The 24,130-nt window shown below is 46.6% G+C and overlaps 1 protein-coding gene and 1 long non-coding RNA gene across 2 annotated transcripts in view; one reads left to right on the forward strand and one right to left on the reverse strand.

Annotated features, from left to right (window-relative positions):
• Window positions 1-7,371: 7,371 nt before the first annotated feature.
• The window catches only part of LOC148143058 (uncharacterized), a 28,412-nt gene continuing 11,653 nt past the window's right edge, over window positions 7,372-24,130 (reverse strand). Inside the window, exon 2 of the long non-coding RNA XR_015751110.1 lies at window positions 7,372-8,368. This is a non-coding gene — a long non-coding RNA (uncharacterized LOC148143058). The remainder of the gene's footprint in view (window positions 8,369-24,130) is intronic.
• Window positions 8,133-24,004, forward strand: LOC148143059 (uncharacterized). The gene is made up of 3 exons (XM_087974030.1): window positions 8,133-8,237; window positions 14,154-14,335; window positions 20,530-24,004. Exon 3 carries the CDS (start codon window positions 20,919-20,921, stop codon window positions 21,924-21,926), a length of 1,008 nt encoding a protein of 335 aa, XP_087830156.1. The 5' UTR covers window positions 8,133-8,237; window positions 14,154-14,335; window positions 20,530-20,918; the 3' UTR covers window positions 21,927-24,004.

Raw genomic sequence — 24,130 nt, forward strand, 5'->3', positions numbered from 1 at the left:
AAGTGTGTACAATGAAATTTTCTAATTCACAATGTGGATGTACCTACTGGAGAGGGTGTAAAACATAAGGGCCAACAACCCCAATCCTGTTAACATTAAAATAGTGATTGAAAATAATATATCAGATCTAAAGGTTGTAGTTCCAAATTGGAGGAAGATTCAGGTATTCGGCAAGATCTTTCAAAAGCTGATTGGGGGCAAATGTTCGCAGGTTGCTGGAAAATGGGAAGCCTTCAGATATGAGATAACAAGAGTCCAGACACAGAATATTCCAGTTAGGGTGAAAAGAAAGGCTAGTAGGTGTAGGGAATGCTGGATGACTGGAGAAAATGAGATTTTGGTAAAGAAAAACAAGGAAGCATATGTCAGGTATAGACAGAGGGATCGAGTGAATCCTAAGAATGTAAAGGCAGTACGAGCATACTTAAGAGAGAAATCATGAGGGCAAAAAGAGGGCATGAGATAGGTTTGGCAAATAGAGTTAAGGAGAATCCAAACTGTTTTTAAAAATACATTAAGGACAAAAGGTAAAAAGGGAGAGAATAGGGCCCCTCAAAGGTCAGCAAAGCGGCTTATGTGTGGAGCTGCAGTAGATGGAGGAGATGCTGAACGAATATTTTGCATCAGTGTTTACCGTGGAGAAGGGCATGGAAGATATAGAATGTGGGGAAATGGATGGTGACATGTTGGAAAATGTCCACATCACAGAGGAGGAGGTCTTGAAATGCATAAAAGTGGATACATGCCAGGACCTGATCAGGTGTACCCTAGAACTCTGTGGGAAGCTAGGGAAACCATTGCTGGACATCCTGCTGAGATATTTGTATTATCGATAGTCACAGGTGAGGTGCCGGAGGACTGGAGGGTGGCTAACGTGGTGCCACTATTTAAGAAAGTGGTAAGGAAAAGCCAGGGAATGCAAGACCAGTAAGCCTAACATCCGTGGGTGACAAGTTGTTGGAGAGAATCCTGGGAGATAGGATTTACATGCATTTGGAAAAGCAAGAATTGATTAGCGATAGTCAGCATGGCTTTGTCCGTGGGAAATCATGTCTCACAAACTTGATTGAGTTGATTGAAGAAGGAGTTTGATTCAGATAAATGCGAGGTGCTGCATTTTGGGAAAGCAAATCTTAGCAGAACTTATACACTTAATGGTTCGGTCATAGAGAGTGTTACTGAACAAAGAGACCTCAGAGTGCAGGTTCCGAGCTCCTTGAAAGTGGAGTCAAAGGTATATAGGATCGTGAAGAAGGTGTTTGGTATGCTTTCCTTTATTGGTCAGAGTATTGAGTACAGGAGTTGGGAGATCATGCTGCGGCTGTACAGGACATTGGTTAGGCCACTGTTGGAATATTGTGTGCAATTCTGGTCTCCTTCCTATCGGAAAGATGGTGTGAAACGTGAAAGGATTCACAAGGATCTTGCCGGGGTTGGAGGATTTGAGCTATGGGGAGAGGCTGAACAGGCTAGGGTTGTTTTCCCCGGAGCGTCGGAGGCTGAGGGGTGACCTTATAAAGGTTTACATAATTATGAGGGGCATGGATAGGATAAATAGACAAAGTCTTTTCCCTGGGGTGGTGGAGTCCAGGACTAGAGGGCATAGGTTTAGGGTGAGAGAGGAAAGATATAAAAGGGATCTAAGGGGCAACGTTTTCACGCAGAGGGTGGTACGTGTATGGAATGAGCTGCCATAGGAAGTGGTGGAGGTTGGTACAATTGCAACATTTAAGAAGCATTTGGATGGGCAAATGAATAGGAAGGATTTGGGGGAATATGGGCTGGGTGCTGGCAGGTGGGGCTAGATTGGGTTGGGATATCAGGTCGGCATGGACGGGTTGGACCGAAGGGTCTGTTTCCCTGCTCTACATCTCTATGACTAAGTAAGAAAGTGGATTGATGAAGGCAGAGCGGTGGACGTGATCTATATTAACTTCAGGAAGGCATTCAACAAGGTTCCTCATGGGAGACGTGTGAGCAAAGGTATGATCTCATGGAATACAGGGAGAACTAGCCATTTGGATACAGAACTGGCTCGAAGGCAGAAGACAGAGGGTGGTGATGGAGGGTTGCTTTTCAAACTGGAGGCCTGTGACCAGTTGTGTGTAATAAAGATCGGTGCTGGGTCCACTACCTTTTGTCATTTATACAAATGATTTGGATCTAAACATTGTAGGTATAGTTACCGAGTTTGTAGATGACAAAATTGGAGGTGTAGTGAATGCAAAGAAGATTACCTCAGATTACAACGGGATTTTGATCAGATGGGCCAATGAGCTGAGTGGCAGATTGAGGTTAATTTAGAGAAATGTGGGGTGCTGCATTTTGGAAAAGCAAATCAGAATAGGTCTTTTACACTTAATGGTAAGGTCCTCGGCAGTGTTGCTGAACAAAGAGACCTTGGAGTGCAGGTTGATAGCTCCTTAAAAGTAGAATCGCATACAGATAGGATGGTGAAGTAGGCGTTTGTTATGCTTTGCTTTATTGTTCAGAGTATCGAGTAAAGTCATTGAGAGCTCATGTTGCCACTGTACAGAACATTTGTCTGGCCACTTTTTGGATATTGCATGTAATTTTGGTCTGCTTCCTATCGGAAAGATGGTGTGAAACTGGAAAGGGTTCAGAAAAGACTTACAACGATGTTGCCAGGGTTGGAGGATTTGGCCTAATTGGCCTACTCCTCCTGTTGTTATGAATCTGTAGCCCTGAATTTCCCATGGTAGAAGCGTTCCCATGGCACAGAGGAGGTTTTCTAACATAAAATTAAAGCCATTGCTTTGCTTGAACTCAAACTGCTTGACTTGGAGGAGAGTGGGAATTTGCAAAGTGTCCTCCCCTCCACACGTGCCTCAACTGCAGGGCAGCTGTCCGGCCCGCCCTCCATTGTTGACGTCATCCCTGTTAGTTTCAGAGTGAAATTCTCTCCCTCTGGGCAACATCTGGGAGCAAAGCAATGTCACCCGCTTTCCATATACCATCCTCCGGGAGTGAGACAGGGAGTGGGAGGGGGAGATGGGGGTGGATGAAACACTGTTCACTTGTAGCAACTGGAGTGAATCCAGGGAGGGAGCAGAGTGCCCAAAGGTGCTCAGCTACTTTTTTTTCTCTTAAGGGTATTTTCCTTGTGTATTCCTTCAGTTTGGGGGCTTGGCACATTGGAAATGTGGGGACTGTGGGAAGGGATTCCCTTCCCCATTCCTGCTGGAAACCCACAGATGCATTCACACCGGGGAGAGACCATTCACCTGCTCAGTGTGCAGGAAGGGGTTCAGTCGGATCAGCCAACTGCAGACGCACGAGTAGGTCCACAAGGGAGAGAAGCCATTCACAGGCCCCATGTGCGGGAGGGGGTTCACTCAGTCAGCTGCACTGCTGACCCACCAGCGGGTTCACACTGGAGAGAGGCCATTCACCTGCTGTAGGTGCCCGAAGGGATTCACCTGCTCCTCCCACCTGCGGAGGCACCAGTGAGGTCACGTGCCATCGTAGGGGGATTGAAGGAGCGATGGCCGAGTGACCCTATTAAGCCAGCTCTGGGGAATCCCAGGTTTGAATCCTGCCGCGGCAGATGGCAGAATTGGAATTCCGTCAGTAATCTGGACTTCATAATCTAAGGATGAAACCATTTCCTGGGGAAACCCCCCCCCCATCTGATTCACTCGTGTCCTTTTTCGGGAAGGAGACTGCTGTTGTGGGAAAGGGTTCACTCAGTCGTCCCAGCTGCATGCTTTACCCGGCTGTACCAGGGATCCAGATTCTAGATCAGTGGTGCTGGAAGAGCACAGCAATTCAGGCAGCATCCGAGGACAGGCAAAATCGACGTTTCGGGCAAAAGCCCTTCATCAGGAATAAAGGCAGAGAGCCTGAAGCGTGGAGAGATAAGCTAGAGGAGGGTGGGGGTGGGGAGAGAGTGGCATAGAGTACAATAGGTCAGTGGGGAAGGAGATGAAGGTGATAGGTCAGGGAGGAGAGGGTGGAGTGGTTAGGTGGAAAAGGAGCTGGGCAGGTCGGACAAGTCCGGACAGGTCAGGGGATCGAGTTTCTGGAGGTTAGAAGCTAGGATGAGGTGGGGGAAGGGGAAATGAGGAAACTGTTGAAATCCACATTGATGCCCTGGGGTTGAAGTGTTCCGAGGCGGAAGATGAGGCGTTCTTCCTCCAGGCGTCTGGTGGTGAGGGAGCGGCGGTGGAGGAGGCCCAGCACCTCCATATCCTCGGCAGAGTGGGAGGGGGAGTTGAAATGTTGAGCCACTGGGCGATGTGGTTGATTGGTGCGGGTGTCTCGGAGATGTTCCCTAAAGCGCTCTGCTAGGAGGCGTCCAGTCTCCCCAATGTAGAGGAGACCGCATCGGGAGCAACGGATACAATAGATGATATTGGTGGATGTGCAGGTAAAACTTTGATGGATGTGGAAAGCTCCTTTAGGGCCTTGGATAGAGGTGAGGGAGGAGGTGTGGGCGCAGGTTTTACAGTTCCTGCGGTGGCAGGGGAAAGTGCCAGGATGGGAGGGTGGGTCAGTTACAAAGGGACAACTGAGCTGACCAATAGTAAAGAAAATGGGGCGGGAGGAGTGGGGCGAGTGTATGCACTTTGAGCTTGAGCTTTTTTTTAAAGCTACTTTTTCTACATCGTTTTGCTGGGGAGATCTGAAGCTGTAACAAAATTGGGTCGCAGTAGAGGTTACCTGAACTTACCACCAGGCTTAGACACTCATTGAAAGCTGGAGATCCAACAGGTTTTTGATTTAAAGCTGCTCATTTCTTTCAGTCTCCAGCACTAAGTTTTCAGTGTCGTATCTCAGAAGGAGCAGTGAATGAGGAGCTAGTATTGGAAGAAATTGTATGTTTTTCAGGACTGCAGGTTCATTGTTTCATTGGCATTGCAAAGTTTACTGGCAACAGTGGAGGGTGTGGGCTGTATTCACTGGAAACAAAGTTTAAAAATCTCACTAACACCAGGATATAGTCCAACAAGTCTATTTGGGAAAATTAGGTTTTGGAGCGCTGCTCCTTCATCAGGTAGCTGTGGAGTAGGATCATAAGACACAGAATATATAGCAAAAACCTTTAGTGTCATGTAACATAAATGATATATTGAAGAAACCGAGATTGCTGTTAAATCTTTCATCTTTTAAAATGGGTTGCAGATTTCAGTTCATTAATTTGAACATTCCAGAACCTCTTTTAAGTCAGATTCTCCAGGTAACTTAATGTTTTATATAGGGAACCTCACGTCAAACAACGCATAAAAGCTGAGGTTCGAGACTGTCTGTATCCCAATCTTGAGTCAGACTGGCTCTATTTCCAAATATATAATTGTGGAAATGCAAATTCACCCCAAATGTGTGAGTGCATGCATGAGAGAGAGCGTGTGCATGCTGGGTAAAGTGTGTGTGTATGTGTGTGTGTGAGAGAGAGAGAGAGAGAAAGAGAGCATGTGACATGGACGCAAGGTCACGGTTGAGGCCATCTCCTGGTTTCCGAACTTGGCTATCAGCCTTTGCTGGCGCACTAAAAATGATTAAGCAGTTACACAACACACATTGGAGAGGGCAGGGTGGGACTTGTCTTTCGATTTGCAGAAGGTGGGAGGTTCTGGGTGCTGGAAGCGAGGGAAACACAGGCTGGAGGACCTTCGGCTCAGAGAGATGGAGCTGGAAGCCAGGCTGCAGACACTTTGGGGGAATCATAGAACCCCAACACTGTGGAAACAGGCCATTTGGCCCAACATGTTCACACTGACCCTCTGAAGAGCATTCCACCCAGACCTACCCAATAACCCCCACAGTTAATCCCTGAATTTATAATGCCCAATCCACTCTAACCTTCACATCTTTGAACCATGGGAGGAAACCGGAGCACCTTGAAGAAACCCAAGCAGACACGGGAGGGGTGGTGGGGGTGGGGTGGGGGAATGGGGGAGATAGGGAAATGCAGACTCCACACAGTCACCCTGAGGGTGGGATCGAACCCAGGTCCCTGGCGCTCCGATGAATCCCCTCTCCAGCTTTCAGCAATCAATTGGCTTCTTCCCAATCCCGGTGACACTCCAGTCAGTTTGAGGAATTGAATTTGCTTCCACAGAGTTTCTATGGTGCAGGGGTCATTGTGTCTCAGCAGCTTCAACGATCCACTGACGGGCTCGCCTTCACATTTCGCGAGAGTTCAAGTTCTCTCCACAATCAGAACCCTGAAGCAGTCTGTGTGTAATCACGGGCTTCTCAATGCACATTGATGTTTGAAATCATTTCCTGTAGACAAACATTTCCCCTCCTGGATTCAAACGCTGCTGATATTCGGGCCCTGAGTAAATTCCTTGTGCATGCCTGAAGAGCAAATCCTCCTCTGCTAATACCTTGAGAAAACACATCACTACTGTCAGTGCAGGACAGAAAACAGATGAGAGAATTCTGGTTTATATGAAACAGCCTTCTCTATCTTCTACTCAAAATCTCTGTCTCCCAATTCTTCCACCTTTCAATGGACTCCAACCCATCCTCCTGTTTTTGCCCAGCTCCCGTCTCCTGAAAGGGCTGACTCTTGGTTCAGTTTCAAGCCACTTCTTGCCATCCCCAGTGTGCAGAGAAGGGGATGCTGGAAGTGGGTGGGATCCTTTCACCACCTCCCCATTCAATCAGGACCCAATCATGCCCTCAGCTCCTCCTGTCCATTCTCTCTCGCTATCCCTAGCATCCCGTCTCTTTTCTCTCTCTCACACACACACATACACACATGCCACGCTCTGCACCTCCGTCCATTCTATCTCCACGCCCTCTGCCCCCTGTCCAGTCTCTCATCCACCTGCTTTTCCCATCCAATCCTCTTCTCTCTCTCCACACCCTCTGCCTTCCACCATCCAGTCCCTCTCCACACACTCTCTGTCCCCTCTCCATTCTCTCTCTTTCCCCACCCTCTGCTCTCTATCCATTCCCTCTCTCTCCCCAACCCTCTCCTGTCATTCATTGTTGCTCTCTTTCTCCCCCACCGTGACCCAGTTCATTCTCTCTCCCGACACTCTGCAACTCCCAATTTCTCTCGTTTCACACTCTGCATCCACCCCCCCTCCCATTCTGTCTCTCTGACAAACCCTCTGCCCCCCACCCTATGTACCGCCAGGCTTTCTTTACCCCCAATGCTCTGTCCCCATGTCCATTTTCTCTCTCTTTCTTCCTCCCAGCCTCTGTCTCCCGTCCAATTTCTCTACCTGCACCCCCACTCCCATCCTTTCTCGTGCCTCGAGCCCTCGTTGATCACTGTATCAAGTCTTTCTAAGGATAGAGAGTGAATGGATGCTCATGACTCTACCTGGAAGATGGGGGAGGGGTGGTTGGAGGGGAGGTGGGTGAGAAATCGCTGATCTTTAACATTGAAAATGGGTGAAATGATTTATTTAGAAACATTGGTAGTCTGAAAGCATGTTCAATTGTTTAAAAAGCTGCAGACACCTTTCTGAAACTTGCATTGAAGTCTGTACAGTTAGGCCACAGTTGAGGACAGGCTGTAAAGGTGGAATGGCCTATTCCTAGTCTTGGTTCAGATTATGTACAAATAGAGTCATAGAGACGCACAGCACGCAAACCACATATTCTAAATTAATCTCGTGATCCATTTGCCACCATTTGGCCCATCTCTCTCTCTCAACCCTTCCTATTCATATACCCATCCAGATGCCTTTTAAATGTCGTAATTGTTCCAGATTAGACCACTGTCTCTGGCTCTGCGTGAAAATGTTACCAGTTCGGTCCCTTTTAAACCTTTTCCCTCCCAGCCTAAGCCTATGCCCCCGTAGTTTTGGACTTCCTCTATCCTGGGGAAATGACATACAAAAGTGGAGCAGCCAAACAAAATGAAAAAGGAATAAACTGTTGAGTCCCAGGGAAACAAAAAAATTGTTTTCTCTTATTGGCATTTGGACACTGTAAATCTGTCAGTTGCACCAGCATCTCCATTGGGCATTCTGCGCATGCATCTCGGTGTCAGCAAGCACTGCGCATGTACGCCGGTGTCAGCAAAATACTGCGCATGCTCTTCGCTGCCGGCGGAAACAGCGCACGACATTCTTCTGCTGGACCAATAGGAAGCACTGGAAGACCGGAAAGAATGTGGTCCTCCGGCTTTTGATTACTCCCCCCGCCCATATCTGAATGCGGAAGTTGGACCATGAGCTTGTGAAGATGGTGTTGCTCCTCTCTCTCTGAATGAAGATTGAACTTCAACTTCTTCCGTCTGTCCAAAATCTGTGAGTACAACACGCTCTTTTCCATTTTATTTTTTCATTCTGGCGTTCAGTTCTTGACTTGCAGCAAAGTTGATTTAGGTATGTGTCTTATTTGGCAAATGCAGTAACACATTGTGAAGTTATAGCCTTTCCTGTAAAAAAATAACAGAAAGGAGATACGTTGTTTAAATGGTGATATATTGGGTTGTGGAGCAAGTGAAGACTGCAGATGCTGGAATCAGAGTCAAAAATTTAGCGCTGGAAAAACACAGCAGGTCAGTCAACGTTTTGGGCAAAAGCCCTTCATCAGGAATGATGTGTAGATGTACAAAGATGCCTCGGCTACCTTCTACTCAGGCTTTCTACTCCAGTCAATGCCAGTTGTCAGATAGGTGCAGCAAGCAATGCAAGTGATATGTTAGCAAGGGGGAGTTCAGAAGTGGGAATGTCTTCCTGCAGTTAGGGAGACATTGAATATATTCAAAGCTGAGTTCATCTGACTTATGAATCTCAAAAATAGTTATCGGGGAAGGCAAGAAAATGTGTTCTGTTTCAAAAATATTTTTAGAAACTTTTTCAGATCTTTCACAAAACATCTATAGATAAAAAAGAACAATACCAAAATAGAAAGATATATGCAGTGCAACAATGTCATATCACAATACTATTAATGATGAACTACCTACTATTCTACCAGAACAAACTTAGCTTAAACTAAACTGCAATCAAATTAAATAAAAACTAAATTAAACTGAATTCAAATTAACTCAAATTATATCACATTACTATATTCTATTTCACTCACTACACCTCCACTGAGATTCCCATCCCTGGGAGCACCAGTTATTGTACCCGTGTTCTTTTTCCCCAGCCTCCCCCTCCCAGGGTCCCACGGGTGCCCAGACTGATTCCCATGGCTATACCACGGCCCTAATTAATATTGCCGATAAGTCTGCATCAATATAATTTAGAAAGGCTGCCATGTCTTGTAAAACTGCACCATATTTGTGAGGTAATCTTGGGGGAGATGTTCCATCACCAGCCTATGCCACCCCATAAGCCCTGGGGGATTTTCCAATGTCCAAAAATGTTCTTCCTTGCACAGTGGGTAAGAATGTTACACAGTCTGTTCCCCTGTTCCCCCAGAAAGACAAATTTGGCAACTCCAGAAGTAGGATCCACTTTAACTTCAATCCCCAGGATGTCCTTCAGCTCCCTTACGATAGCACTCCAATATCGCTGGATCTTACAACATAACCAATAGCAGTGTGTGAGAGTGCCTATATTAATTTTACATTTGGGACACCCTGGTGATGCCACTCTCTTGAACTTAGAGATGCCTCTCTAACGTCAAATGAGCGCTGTGTAAATTCTTCAATTGAATGGCCTGTGCTTTGTTACATATTGAAATTTTCCTTACATTTTCCCATATATCTTCCCATACTTCCAATGAAACATCCTCTCCGAGATCCTGATTCAACGTCCTACAGAGTCCCTCCATGTCCCTAAAGGCACGTCTCTTCTGTAAATGATACAAAGTACTAACTGAAAGAGCGCCTGTACACCGGAGCAGTCTTTTCTCCACGTCTGACCTGTAAAGCTGAGCCAGGAGTGTGGTCTTCCTCTGTATATAATCCCTTATCTGAAAGTACGGATAAGGTTCCTATTAGACAATCCATATTTCTGACTTAGTTGGCTAAATGTCATCAAGACCTCCCCCTTGCATGAATCTCCCAGACAGGAGATTCCCTTATTAGATTACTTACAATGTGGAAACAGGCCCTTCGGCCCAACAAGTCCACACCGACCCGCCGAAGCGCACCCACCCAGACCCATTCCCCTACATTTACCCCTGCACACAATTTAGCGTGACCAATTCACCTAACCTGCACATTTTTGGAGTGTGGGAGGAAACCGGAGCACCCGGAGGAAACCCACGCAGACACGGGGAGAATGTGCAAACTCCACACAGTCGGTCGCCTGAGGCGGGAATTGAACCCGGGTCTCTGGCGCTGTGAGGCAGCAGTGCTAACCACTGTGCCACCGTGCCGCCCATGACTTAAAGCCGGAGTCCATTGCCCCAGGTTTAAATCCTTGGACTCCCACCAATGGGGTAAACGGCGAGGTCTTAAGCCAATTGCCCTTGTCTTGTCTCATTATCCTCCAGACTTTCACTGTATTTAAAATGATTGAATTCTTACACTGCTCGGTTATGGATTTCATCTTATCCATGAATAATAGATGAACTGAGGGGACATCTCAACTGAGGCTTCAACGTCAAATCAAATCCCTCTGTGCTCAGTCACCCACATATGCTAACAAAGCGCTTATTTGATATCTCCAAGTCCGGAAGGTCCACCCTCCCTCATCCTGCGAGAGCTGCAATTTGGTAAATTTAATTAGGGGGCACCTGCGACATCAAATAAAATAACCGAGCCAACCATCAAGCCTCAGTAATACTCTTCTGGGTAGCAACAACGGAAGCATTCTCATGGGGTACAACAGGCGAGGAAGAACATTCATTTTAAATCAGGGTAATTTGGCCGAACCATGATAACGGTAATCCCTCCCAATCTGCAAATCCTGCTTTATCCTCTCCAGTAATTGTACATAGTTAGCTTTATACAGCTGGTGGAAAGCAGGAGTAATAAACATTCCCAAATACAAAAAATCCTTTTGATGACCATCTAAACAGGGTCTGCATTCTATCCTTCAGATCAGGCACCTCCACTAATCCCCCCACCGGCTTGGCTTCCAATTTTCTAAAGTTGATCCTGTAGCCCGAAAACTGCCAAACACATTAATTGTTTGAATCAATCGAGGAACGGACTCCTCCAGATTGACCAAGAACAAAAGGACATCATCAGCATATAGGGTGATCTTATGCTTGCCCATTCCCACCTCTGGCGCCACTATTCCAGGATCCCACCTGATAGCCTCCACTATTCCAGGATCCCACCTTGAATTGCCAAGGTAAATAGCAGTGGTGAAAGAGGACACCCCTGTCGACTACCCCTCCCAATATGAAAGTTATCTAACTTTGTGCCGTTTGTGATGACTGCTGCTTTAGGATCATTGTACAACACCACTACCCGTCTAGCAAAGGATCCCCCCAGACCAAAACGCTTGAGGACCCCAAACAGGTACAGCCATCCTATCCGGTCAAACACCTTTTCTGCATCTCGGGAAACCACTGAACCCGGGATCAATCTTTGCTGGCATACCTGCACTATGGTCAGTACGCTCCTGATATTGTTGGAGGAGCTACGGTCCTTAAAACCCATCTGATCTTCTTTCATAATATAGGGCAACACCTTTTCCAACCTCAAGGCCAGCATCTTGGGTAGAATTTTAAAATCTACATTCAACAGTGAGATGGGTCTGTATGAAGCACATTCTTCAAGCTCTTTCCCCTTCTTTAAAATGAAGGCGATATTAGCCTCCCTAAGAGAGGGTGGAAGACAAACCTGTGTATATGAATAGCTATACATCCTCAGAGGTGGCATTTATGAATTCCTTATAGAATTCACTTGGGAATCCATCTGACCCCGGTGCGTTGCCACTCTGGAGATGCTTTATTGTTTCCTGCACCTCCTGTATCATCATAGGTGCATTCATCAGGGAAACCTGTTCCGCCTTTATACTGGGGAGGGGCAGGTTCTCCAAATTCAAACAATCTTTGTTTGGCGAAGGAGACCCTTTTTTGCCACCTGTGTGTGTAATGAGTCGAGAGCAGCCCAGAGAGCTGCAGCTTGACCAGTGAAGGCCTAATATAATATACTTCCTCAGCATCTGTTGTTGCTCCTCCCTCTGCTTCCTTCGAGTTGTTGAATACGAAATAACTAGGCCTCATAAATATGCCTTAGTGGCCTCCCACAGTATTGCCGGATTACTGGCCTGACTGGAGTTGATATTCCAGAAGGCCCTGAACTTTCTTGTGATGTACTCAACGAATTTGCTGTCCCTTAACAGGAATGGGTCCATGTGCCAGTGCCATCCATTCCACCACCCATGATTTTACCATCTAAATACACTGGCGCATGGTCCAAGACAGCTATCTGCCCAATTTTACAAGCCAATGTTCTGTCCAAATAATCCAATGGCATAAAAAATATGTCAATTCGCGTGTGACACTTTGTGTGGGTTGGAACAGAAAGTAAAGTCTCTTCCATTTGGGTGGAGGTGCGTCCACACATCCACTAACCCCAACTCCTCGCACTGGGGCAGCACGGTGGTTTAGTGGTTAGCACTGCTGCCTCACAGCACCAGGGACCAAGGTTCAATTGCGGCCTCGGGCAACTGTCTGTGTGGAGTTTGCACATTCGCCCCGTGTCTGCGTGGGTTTCCTCCAGGTGCTCCGGTTTCCTCCCACAATCCAAAGATGTGCAGGTAAAGTGAATTGGCCATGTTAAATTGCCCATGGTGTTAGGTGCATTAGACAGAGGGAAATGGATCACGGTGGTTTACTCTTCGGAGGGTCAGTGTGGACTTGTTGGACCGAAGGGCCTGTTTCTACACTGTAGGGAAACTAATCATGTCCACCAACTGCTTAGATTGTGCAGTCATACATGCCAGGCCCTTTGTCACCCTGTCTACCTCAGGATCTATGAGGCGATTAAAATCCCCTCCTATGATTGTGCTGTGCACCCCAAGACTCATTAATATAGCAACTGCATCAATCAGAAATGTAAGAGGGTGCACGTGGAGGGTGGGGGGGCGGGCGGTACACATTCAGGACACCATACTCTTCTCCATGTAATTGAGCTTTAAGAACGATGGGCAGTCCATGTTTGTCCTTAATTTGCTCAATTGCCTGGAAAGGAAGGTTCCTTCTTACCAATATAGCCACTCTTCTACTCTTGGAGCTAAAGGAGGCGAAGAATACCCTATCATAACCCCCCCTTGCTGCAGTTTCAGATGTTCCTTATCGGTTAAATGTGTTTCTTGCAGCAGGGCGATGTCCATCCTTTCCTTCCTGAGGTTTGACAGAACCTTCTTTCTTTTTAATGGGGGAATGGCTCCCTTTTACATTCCAGGTGCACCACCTGAACGAATCACTAGCCATGGTCATCCAGAACAGCCCGTGGTTTCCCGAGAGGAGGAAGCTTATCTGAAGTGCGGCGAGTGACAAAGACAATAAATGTATAAAGTGTAAAAGCTACTACAACTAAAAAACTAACTAACCACTACATATAACTTAAGCAAACACCCAAATAACCCCCAATACCATTAGAGATCTCCCTCATCCCTGCCAATAGGGTGCCCTCCTCCCAATCCTTGCTACCATCCCGGCTCCTTCCAGCTGAGGCCGTGCCCTAGCCCCAGGGAATACACAGATGAAAAACATGTTATTTACATTCTGAGAGTTAACAATGGATGTCCATTTCCCACCCCCCCCCCCCCCCCCCCCCACACACCCTTTCTCCATACATCTGAACCACCCCTAGTCCAAAACCAAAAGGACAGCAGTAAAAAACAAAGGCCCCAGATAATATCCAACTGACCGATATACTAAATCATTCTGGTTTTACTTCAAGGCAGTTGGTATAAAACTGATAACCACAAAATAAGTGGAGAGAGGAGACAGGAAGGGGCAAAAAAACTGTACCATTGTCTGTAACAATGCCCCCTCCCTCCACCCCGACTGGAGTCCTTTAATTCAGAGAATTCACATAGTCCTTTGCTTTTTCTGCTGAATCAAAATTATATACCGCCCGTCCATGAGAGAAATGCAACACGGCCAGGGTACCTGAAGTAATATTGACTGTTCAGATCCCTTAATTTTCTCAACCTCATCAAATCCCTTCTCTTCTTAATTCTGGGACCTGAGAAGTCCTGAAAAGACATTATTCTTGAGCCTTTGTGCATTAAAGCCTCTGGATCACTTCCCAGTCTTCTTGCTGTTTCAGTCACTAACTGTTTTTCTTTGTAATGCAGGAGTTGCACTAGGACCGTGCGGTGGCGTGGGTCCGGCCTGGACCTGCGCATTGTGATCCCGTTGGTCCACTCCACATTCAACAGGCCCGACTCCAACTCCCGCCCCAGGAATGTCGGGAGTCACTTCTCCAGGAATCCAACGAGGTCTTCACTGCCCTCACGTTCCGGAAGACCCAAGAGCTGTAAGCTTTTTCTTCTACTTTTGTTTTCCAGGTCGCCCACTTGCTCCTGAAGGACCCGTACCTGGTCTTCCAGCATTCGGATCCTTCCTCCCGAGACCTCCGCCACGGTCTCCGGTGCCACGGTCCTCTCCTCCTCTGCCTATTCTCTTTGGTCCAACATTTGAATTTCCTGACCATGCTTTTCCAGCGTGGCAGATAGTGGTTCCACCGCTGCTTCAATCTTATCTCAGAGTTTGCCAAACTCCGAGAGTAACTGCTGCCCCATTAAACCCAAAGGGTCTGCCCTGGGAGTTTGAGCAATGGCTCCATGCACCCCTGATGCAGTAGGAGAGTGCCCTACCTGCTGCACCACTTTCAGCGCCTTTCCTTCATTTGCTTTCATTCTGGTCTTAAAGCTGTCAAATCACAATTATAGCAAGTCCAGATGTTCAGTACATTTATATTAGCAATTTTTGGGGGGGGGGGGGGGGGGTTAAGGTCCACCTTGCCAGGGGGTATGGCAGAGCCCAGCACAGCAGACCACTCAGACCACTGCTATCATGGATCTCCAAGAAAATGGTTTTAAGACCAGTACAGATACAGGATCATACAGCACAGAAACAGACCCTTCAGTCCAACGAGTCCATGCTATGTTCTCAAATTAAACTGGTCCATCTGCCAGTGATTGGCCTATATCCCTCTGAACCTTTCCTATTCATGTACTTCTCCAAATGTCTTTTAAACATTGTAACTGTACCTGCATTCACTACTTCCTTGGGACACTCATTCCACACACAAGCCACGTTCTTAAAAAATAAGTGCTCCTTGTGTCTTTTTAAAATCTTTCTCCTCTCACCTTCAAAATTTGCTCCCTCATCTTGAAACCCCCTCCCTCGGGAAAGGATACCCACTGGTCACCCCATCTATTCCCCCTCATGATTTTATAATCCCCAATAAGGTCACCTCTCAACCTCCTATGCTCCAGTGAAAAATGTCCCAGCCTGTCCACCCAGATGTAGGGATATTCATTTCCAGTTATGATCTGTTCAATGCTGGTGCAGGCTCGAAAGACCAAATGGCCTACTCCTGCTCCCAGTTCTCACATGCAAAGACCATAAGACATAGGAGCAGAAATTAGGCCATTTAGCCCATCGCGTCTGCTCTGCCATCCAATCATGACTGGTAAATTTCTCAACCCCATTTTCCTGCTTTCTCCCCATAACCCTTGATCCCCTTGATATTCAAGAACCTATCTATCCCTGTCTTAAATATACTCAATGATCTGGCCTCCACAGCCTTCTGTGGCAATGAATTCCATAGATTCACCACTCTCTGGCTGAAGAACTTCTCCTTATCTCCGTTCTGAAAGGTCTCCCCTTTCCTCGAAGACTGTACCCTCGGGTCCTAGACTCTCTGATCAATGGAAACATCTTCCCAATGACCACTCTGTCCAGGCAATTCTGTATTCAGTATGTTTCAGTTAGATTCCCCCTGAGTGTGGGCCTGTTAACCAGCATGAACCAGACCCTTCAGGATGAGGTACAGCAGAGATTAGGTTCGGCAAAGTGAGAATGGAGGGAGTGTGTGGGATGGAGAGTTTCTGCTTTTAGGGAATGAGAGAGGAAAGGAAGTTCATTATAAATTAGAATTGATCAGATGTGATGAGCCAAGGAGTAGCAGATGGTGTTTAATTTAGACAAATATGAAGTGTTGCATTTTGGTAAGACAAATGAGGGCATACTTATATACCTAAGGTCCTGGGGAGTGTGGCAGAATAAAGAGACCTTGGAGTGCAGGTTCATAGTTCCCTGAAAGTGGAGTCGCAAGTAGATCAGACAGTGAAGGTGGTGTTTGGTATGCTTTCCTCTATTGGGCAGTTCATTGAGTACAGGAGTGGGGAGGTAATGTTATGGCTGTACAGGACATTGGTTAGGCCGCTTTTGGAATACCACACTCAGTTCTGATCTCCTTGCTGTAGGAAAGATGTTGTGAAACTTGAAAGAGTTCGGAAAGGATTTACAAGGCTGTTGCCAGAGTTGGAAGGTTTGAGCTCCATGGAGAGGCTGAATAGACTGGGGCTGTTTTCTGTGGAGTGTTGGAGGCTGACGGGTGACACTATAGAAGTTTAGAAGGGTCATGGATAGGAAGCATCACCAAGATCTTTTCCCCAGGATATGGGAATCCAAAAGTATGGGGCATAGGTTTGAGGTGAGAGGGGAAATAGGAACCTGAGAGGCAACGTTCTCACGCAGAGGGTGATGTCTGTAAGGAATGAACTGCCAGAGGAAGTGGTTGAGGCTGGTACATAACATTTTAAAAGGTATCTGGATGGATACATGAAGAGGAAGTGTTTACAGGGGTATGGGCTAAGTGCTAGCAAATGGAACTAGATTAATTAAGGATATCTGGTCAGCACAAACGAGTTGGGCCGAAGGGTCTGTTTCCTTACTGTATGATTCTAATCGTCTTCTGTGAAAGTAGAAGTGTAGTTGTGAAGACTAGAATTTCAGGAGGAGCTTTCAAAGATAGTTTGCCCTTCCTGGGAGCAGAAGAAGTTACAATGAAAGCTTTCATTTGTGAGACAGCAACTGAGTGAGGGAGCACATCTGGGATTTGGTTGGAAAGCGGGAATTAATTGCACTGTGGGGATGAAGTGCTAGGTTTACTAGCAGTAAGTACAATGTGCTGAGCAGGGAGCCTAGTGAAGGGTTAGGTTGCTTTTGTTTTAAACTGCTTATTTCATTCAGCCTCCAACATTGTATTTCCAACGCTGTTCATCAGAAGGAGCAGTGAATCAGTAACTGGTATCGTTAGAAGCCTTACAATTTTCAGTACTGCAGGTATTGCATTGTTTCATCAGCATTGTAAAGGTTACTGCCAGCAGCGGGAGGTGTGGGCTGTATTCACTAGAAACGATTAAGCATTTAGATAACACACATACGAGAGGGCAGGGTGGGACTTGTCTTTCAATTTGCTGAAGGTGGGAAGTTCTGGGTGCTGTGATATGGGGCACACACAACTGCGGTAAATCATAGAATCCCTACAGTGCAGAATCAGGCCCCATTCAGCCCATCAAGTCCACACTGACCCCTCCGAAGAGCATACCACCCAGACCCACCCCCACCCCACCCCACCTATCCTGTCCAGTCGTTTCTGCTGGTGAGTTAGACTAGAACTAGGGATTTGGTCTCAAGATTATGGGGAGTAGATTTAGGACTGAGATGAGGAGGAACTGCTTTTCCTGGAGAGTAGTGAATCTATGGAATTCTCTGCCTGAGGAAGAGGTAGAGACAGCTTTATTAAGTATATTCAAGACACAGTTGGATTGGTTTTTGCAGGGTAGGGAAATTAAAGGTAGTCAGGATAACGCAGGGAGGAGGAGCTGAGACGATGGATAGATCAGCCATGATCTTAATGAATGGAGGAGCAGGCTCGATGGGCCAAATAGCCTACTCCTGCATTTATTACTCTGAAACTATAACCCTGCATTTCCCATGGGTAACCCACCTAACCTGTACATCCTTGGACACAATTTAGCCTGGCCAATCCAAATTATGGCAGGTGAGCAATGTAGTGATATGGAAAATGAACTTTCAAGAACGATAGAAAGGGACAAGGAGGAGAAATGTACCAGCAAGCAAAGCTGGATTCTAAAGATCACAAAAAAATACTAAAAGCTCAGTATCTGAATGTGTGCTGCATTATAATAAAGTGAATGAATTGACTGCACACAGAAAAGAATACTTATGATCAGAGACACCTTACAGAGACATGGCTTCAGGATGACAAGGATTGGATCCTGAATATCAAGGGGGTACATGGAATTCAAGTTGAATGAGAAGCTCGGTTAAGGTAGAGGGTTGGCACTACTAATCAAAGCACTGATAACATGGTAGTCTGGTGTCAGATTGGATTTCAGGTCCTGATTTCTCTGTCCTCTGTTGATCTCCCTGTTCCTACAGAGTTCTATGTCAACTGTTGTCAGCTCTGCTGGATTTCTGCTGAAGTTTTGACCCCACCCCCATCTTTGATACATTCCAGATCAATAAAATATTCAGCCAATCAAGGCCTAACCCACAATTTCCCAGCCTGTCAACCATCCAGACAGAGAGACTCGTCGTAGCAGGGAAATTAAACAAAAAAAAAGGTGACAATGCTTAATGTTTGTTCATTAGGAAGTAGACCAGAAATAAAGGGTCTCCCAGGATTCTTATAGCGCCCAATTTGAGGAACTCTCTCTCACTTACATCTAACTATTATTACACAGCTCTGATTTGTAACAATATTTATATCCTCAGAAATAAAGCATTTGTTATCAACTAGACAGAGATAAACAGCACAGAAATAGACATTTGCTTTCTCTCATGCATGCGCACACGTATATAAAAGTCTATGGGGTGAACTTATATTTTCAGAATATTTGCAGATACATAGAACATTACAGCGCAGTACAGGCCCTTCGACCCTCGATGTTGTGCTGACCTGTGGAACCAATCTGAAGACCGTCTAACCTATACTATTCCATTCTCGTCCATATCCCTATCCAATGACCATTTAAATGCCCTTAAATTTAGCGAATCTACTACTGTTGCAGGCAGTGCGTTCCGCACCCCTACTATTGACTAAAGAAACTACCTCTGACATCTGTCCAATATCTATCACCCCTCAGTTTGAAGCTTTATCCCCTCGTGCTAGCCATCGCCATCCAAGGAAAAAGGCATTCACTGTCCAAACTATCTAACCCTCTGATTACTAAGTCACCTTTCCATGTTTTTCTTTCTAAACGAAAACAGCCTCAAGTTCTTCACCGTTTGCTCATAAGACCTTCTATCCATACCAGGCAACATCCTAGTAAATCTCCTCTGAACCTTTCCCAAAGCTTCCACGACCTTCCTATAATGCAGTGACCGGAACTGTACACAAAACTCCAAATGTGGCCGCACCAGTTTTGTACATCTGCAGCATGATCTCATGGTTCCGAAACTCAATCCCTCAACCAATAAAAGCTAACACACCATATGCCTTCTTAACAACCCTGTCAACCTGGGTGGCAACCTTCAAGGATCTATGTATCTGGACACCAAGATCTCTCTGCTCATCTACACTACCAAGAATCTTACCATTAGCCCAGTACTCTGCATACTTGTTAATCCTTCCCAAGTGAATCACCTCACACTGTTCCACATTAAGCTCCATTTTCCACCTCTCAGCCCATCTCTGCAGCTTATCTATGTATCTTTGTAACCTACAACATCCTTTGTCACTATCCACAACTCTACCGACCGGAGTGTCATCCGCAAATTTACTAACCCATCCTTCTATGCCCTCATCCAGATCATTTTCACAAATGACAAACAGCAGTGGACCCAAAACAGACCCTTGCGGTACCCCACAAGTAACTGAACTCCAGGATGAATATTTCCCATCAACCACCACCCTCTGTCTTCTTTCAGCTAGCTAATTTCTGATCCAAAAATTCGATTTTGCTCAAAAACTGCAAATCTGCAGGCAGTCAATATAGGCGGTGAATATATATAATATTTTGTAAATTCCACTTTGTCAAAGAAAACCAGCCTGATTCAATATTGGGATGCAGACAGACACTTAACCTCGCACCTTTAATGCATTGTCTGAGCTGAGATGTCACCTTTTGTTACAAAACCTTGTTATCTTGAGAAGGTGACCTGTAAGAAGATCTGGGATTTATATATTCATTTTACCTGCAACCCATTCTAAAAGATGAAAGACTGATGTTTGTCACATCTGTATGTTCACTTTCTCACTGGTGTTGGTGTCAGTGCCTTGATGCCCCCCCAGGACGTTAACCATTTTGTGTCTTGTTGTTTGTAATGAAGCTGTATTGCAGGTTCATCGTGAATTTATACAGTTTTTTTGGCTTCCCAAAATCAGATCTGCTCACTCGGAGCAGTATCCCAATGTCGTGGAAAATATAAACTTTCAGGTGGAGTTATCCAAAATTCAAAAGGGATGTAAGTCTTGATGTTTTTGCTTTTCTGCCCCTGTAAGATCCTGAAGCAGCACCTTCAGGAGAATTAGTTAGAGCGGAGTGAGAATAGAGAGGGAGTGTATGAGTGGGATGGTGCTTTCAATTTTGTGGAATAATAGAGGAAAAAAATGTTCTGCACAAAATAGAAGCTTGTTCTGAATTTTTACCCTGGACTGACAGTGATCACTTTTGTAATTTATTTTTACAGAGTATTTGATCTGAAGACCGAAGTTTAAAAATCAACAGACGAAGGGCTTATGTCCAAAACGTTGACTCTCCTGCTGCTCAGATGCTGCCTGACCTGCTGTGCCATTCCAGCACCGCACTTTGACACTGACTCTCCAGCATCTGCAGTCCTCACTTTCACGTCAATGTCTGACAGTCGCTTAATCCATTGCGACTGTGACTATTTTTGACTAAGATTATGTGGAAAAGAGCAAAGCTTTGTGGTTCAGTACGTTTTCAGCATCATTGGGTCTGGACGAGAGTCCCTACTGTTGCACTGAGTGTGGAACCTAAAACAGTTATACGGCCTGGAAAGGAATTCACAGCAGGTAGAGGCTGTACACACATTTGTGTGCAGCTGAAGCTTTGGCCATGGAGAAACCTGAGGAATCCTGCCCTATGGAGAAACCGTGGAAGTGTGGTGACTGCGGGATAGGCTTCTGTGTTCCGTCTGCCCTGGAGGCTCATCGGCACAGTCACACTGGGGTCAGGCCATTCTCCTGCCCTGAGTGCAGGAAGGGATTCAGCAGTTCCTCCACCCTGCTGAGGCACCGACGGGTCCACACGGGGGAGAGGCCCTTCAGCTGCCCCGAGTGTGGGAAGGCCTTCAGCAATTCCTCTGACCTACTGAAGCACCAGCGGGTTCACACCGGGGAGAGGCCATTCTCCTGCCCAGAGTGTGGGAAGGGGTTCAGCAGTTCTTCTGCCCTGCTGACCCACCAGAGGGTCCACACGGGGGAGAGGCCCTTCAGCTGCCCTGAGTGCAGAAAGACCTTCACCCAGGCCTCCACCCTGCTGAGGCACCAGAGTGTCCACACCGGAGAGAGGCCATTCTCCTGCCCAGAGTGTGGGAAGGGGTTCAGCGATTCCTCTGCCCTGCTGACCCACCAGCGGGTCCACACAGGGGAGAGGCCCTTCAGCTGCCGTGAGTGTGGGAAGGCCTTCACACATGCCTCCAACCTGCTTACCCACCGGTGGGTCCATACTAGGGACAGGCCCTTCAGTTGCCCCGAGTGTGGGAAGGCCTTCAGCAATTTCTCCCACGTGCTGATCCACCGGCGGGTCCACACTGGGGAGAGGCCATTCGCTTGTCCTGAGTGCGGAAAGGCCTTCAGCAATTCCTCTGACCTACTGAAGCACCAGCGAGTCCACACTGGGGAGAGGCCCTTCAGCTGCCCTGAGTGCGGGAAGGCCTTCACCCAGGCCTCCACTTTGCTGAAGCACCAGCGGGTCCACACTGGGGAGAGGCCCTTCAGCTGCCTTGAGTGCGGGAAGGCCTTCACTCAGTTCTGCAACTTGCAAAGGCACCAGCGGGGACACCAGCGCTCCCAACAATCTGATTCTGCCGGTGAGGTTGCTGTGGATCACCCCCAGGACTGAACTTCCTGCCCTTTCTGGCAGTCGGTGTGGTGGAAGAGTCGATGGGCTTTTTTTTTGTTTTCTGCTGGACTGCACCCCACACCCACAGTGGCTCAGCGGTTAGCAGCACTGCCTCAGTGCCAGCGACCTGGCTTCGATTCCACCATTGGGGTGACTGTCTGTGTGGAGTTTGCACATTCTCCCCCTGTGCCTGCGTGGGTTTTCTCTGGGTGCTCCGGTTTCCTCCCACAAACCAAAGATGTGAAAGTTGGGGTGGATTGGCCAAGCTAAGTTGTCCCAGTGTTCAGGGATGTGTAGGTGTGGTCCATTAGTCAGGGTAAATGTAGAGTAATAGGGTTGGGAAATGGGTCTGGGTGGGTTACTCTTTGGAGGGTCAGTATGAACCTGTTGGGCTGAAGGGCCAGTGTCCACACTGTATGGATTCTGTGATTCTATGAACTTTGATCCATTGGGCGCTGCTGCTCGTTGAGCCTGGGATTGCACATTCCCACTGAAACAATCCGCACAAACCTAAGCCTGTGAGACCATTGGAGTAGAAGTTAGGCCATTCAGCCCATCGAGTCTGCTCTGCCATTGGTTAGAGACAAAAAAAACTGCAGATGCTGGAATCCAAAGTAGGCAAGCAGGAGGGTGGGAGAACACAGCAAGCCAGGCAGCACCAGCAGTGATGTCAGTGTTTCAGGTATTAACCCAAATCATTGACTTCTCCACCAGAAATGATTTTCCAGGATGTTGCTGAGGGTTGGAAGGTTTGGGCTACAGTAGACTGGGGCTGTTTTCTCTGGATTATGGGAGGTTGAGGAGTGACCTTATATGAGTTTATAAAATCATGAGGGGTATGGATAGGGCAAATAGACAAGGTCATTTCCCTGGAGGTTAGACATTCCAGAAACAGAGGGAATAGGTTTATGGCAAAAGGGAAAAGATTTAAATGGGACCTATGGGGTAACTTTTTCACACAAAGGGTTGTACATGTATGGAATGAGCTGCCAGAAGAAGTGAAGGCTGTTACAATGACATTATTTAAATGGCATCTGGATGGGGACATGATTAGGAACGGTTTGGAGGGATGTGGGCCAAGTGCTGGAAACAGACCCTTTGGTCTGATTAATTTAGGATACCTGGTCAGCATGGAGAAGTTGGACCAAAGGGTCTGTTTCCAGCACTTGCCCTGTATTCCTCTAACCCTTCCTGTTCATACACCCATCCAGGTGCCTTTTTCATGTTGACATTGTGCCAGCATCCACTGTTTCCTGTGGCAGCTCACTCCATCCACGCACCACCCTCTGCGTGAAAAAGTTGTCCCTCAGGTCCCATTAAAATTTTTCTCCTCTCACTTTTAAACCTATTCCCTCTAGTTCTGGACGACCTCAACCCAGGGAAAAGACCTTGACTATTTACCCTATCCATGCCCCTCATGGTTATATAAACCCATAAAAGGCAGCACCTCAGCCTCCGATGCTCCAGGGAAAACAGCCCCAACCTATTCAACCTCTCCCTTTCCCTCCAAACCTTTCCCCCTAATCACGTACTTATCCAAATGTCTTTTATATGTTGTAATTGTACCCGTGCCCACAACTTCCTCTGGACGTTCATTCCACATGTGAACCACACTCTGCAAAACCATTTGTCCCCACCTGTCTTTTTGTCAATCTTCCTCCCCTCACTGTAAATATGTGCCCCCTGGTCTTGAACTTCCCCACCCTAGGGAAGAGACAACTACCTTTATCTATACCTCTCATGATTTTATAAACTTCGCCTCTCAACCTCCTCTGCTCCAGCAAAAAAACACCAGCCTTAATTCCAATTTGCTAATAATAGCGCAGCAATGATTTCAGCTGTGTGTGTGTGTCAAGGATCTCTCATTTCTAAGGTAATGCAGTGCCTCTTAGGTTCACCTGATCTTAAAATGAATGGCACCCCATTCATTTCAAATGTCTATGGTTTCTTGCAAAGTCAGTCCTGTTTGGGAAATAGCCAGTGGCATCTTAGACTCCGTAGGCTGCTTCTGACCAGGTTTGTATGCTCTGATTTGAGATGTATGAGTAGAACTTCACAATAAAAATTAATGCAGCCTTTATTCATGACTCATTTTTAAATACATTTGGTGCATTTACAGATGTGATTGAGAAGCTTCTACAAATGAATCTTGGACTGATAACAGTTTGTCAGGATTTTGAAAGTCATTGTGCCTCTGTCGCAGC

This window comes from Chiloscyllium plagiosum, unplaced genomic scaffold, assembly GCF_037043375.1.
Source record: "Chiloscyllium plagiosum isolate Xiang-an unplaced genomic scaffold, Cpla_swu_hap1 HiC_scaffold_27, whole genome shotgun sequence".
NCBI lineage: Eukaryota > Metazoa > Chordata > Chondrichthyes > Orectolobiformes > Hemiscylliidae > Chiloscyllium > Chiloscyllium plagiosum.

Excerpts from the sequence above, each read along its gene's own strand:
- LOC148143059 (XM_087974030.1), top strand. The coding sequence starts at position 20,919 with ATGGAGAAACCTGAGGAATCCTGCCCTATGGAGAAACCGTGGAAGTGT.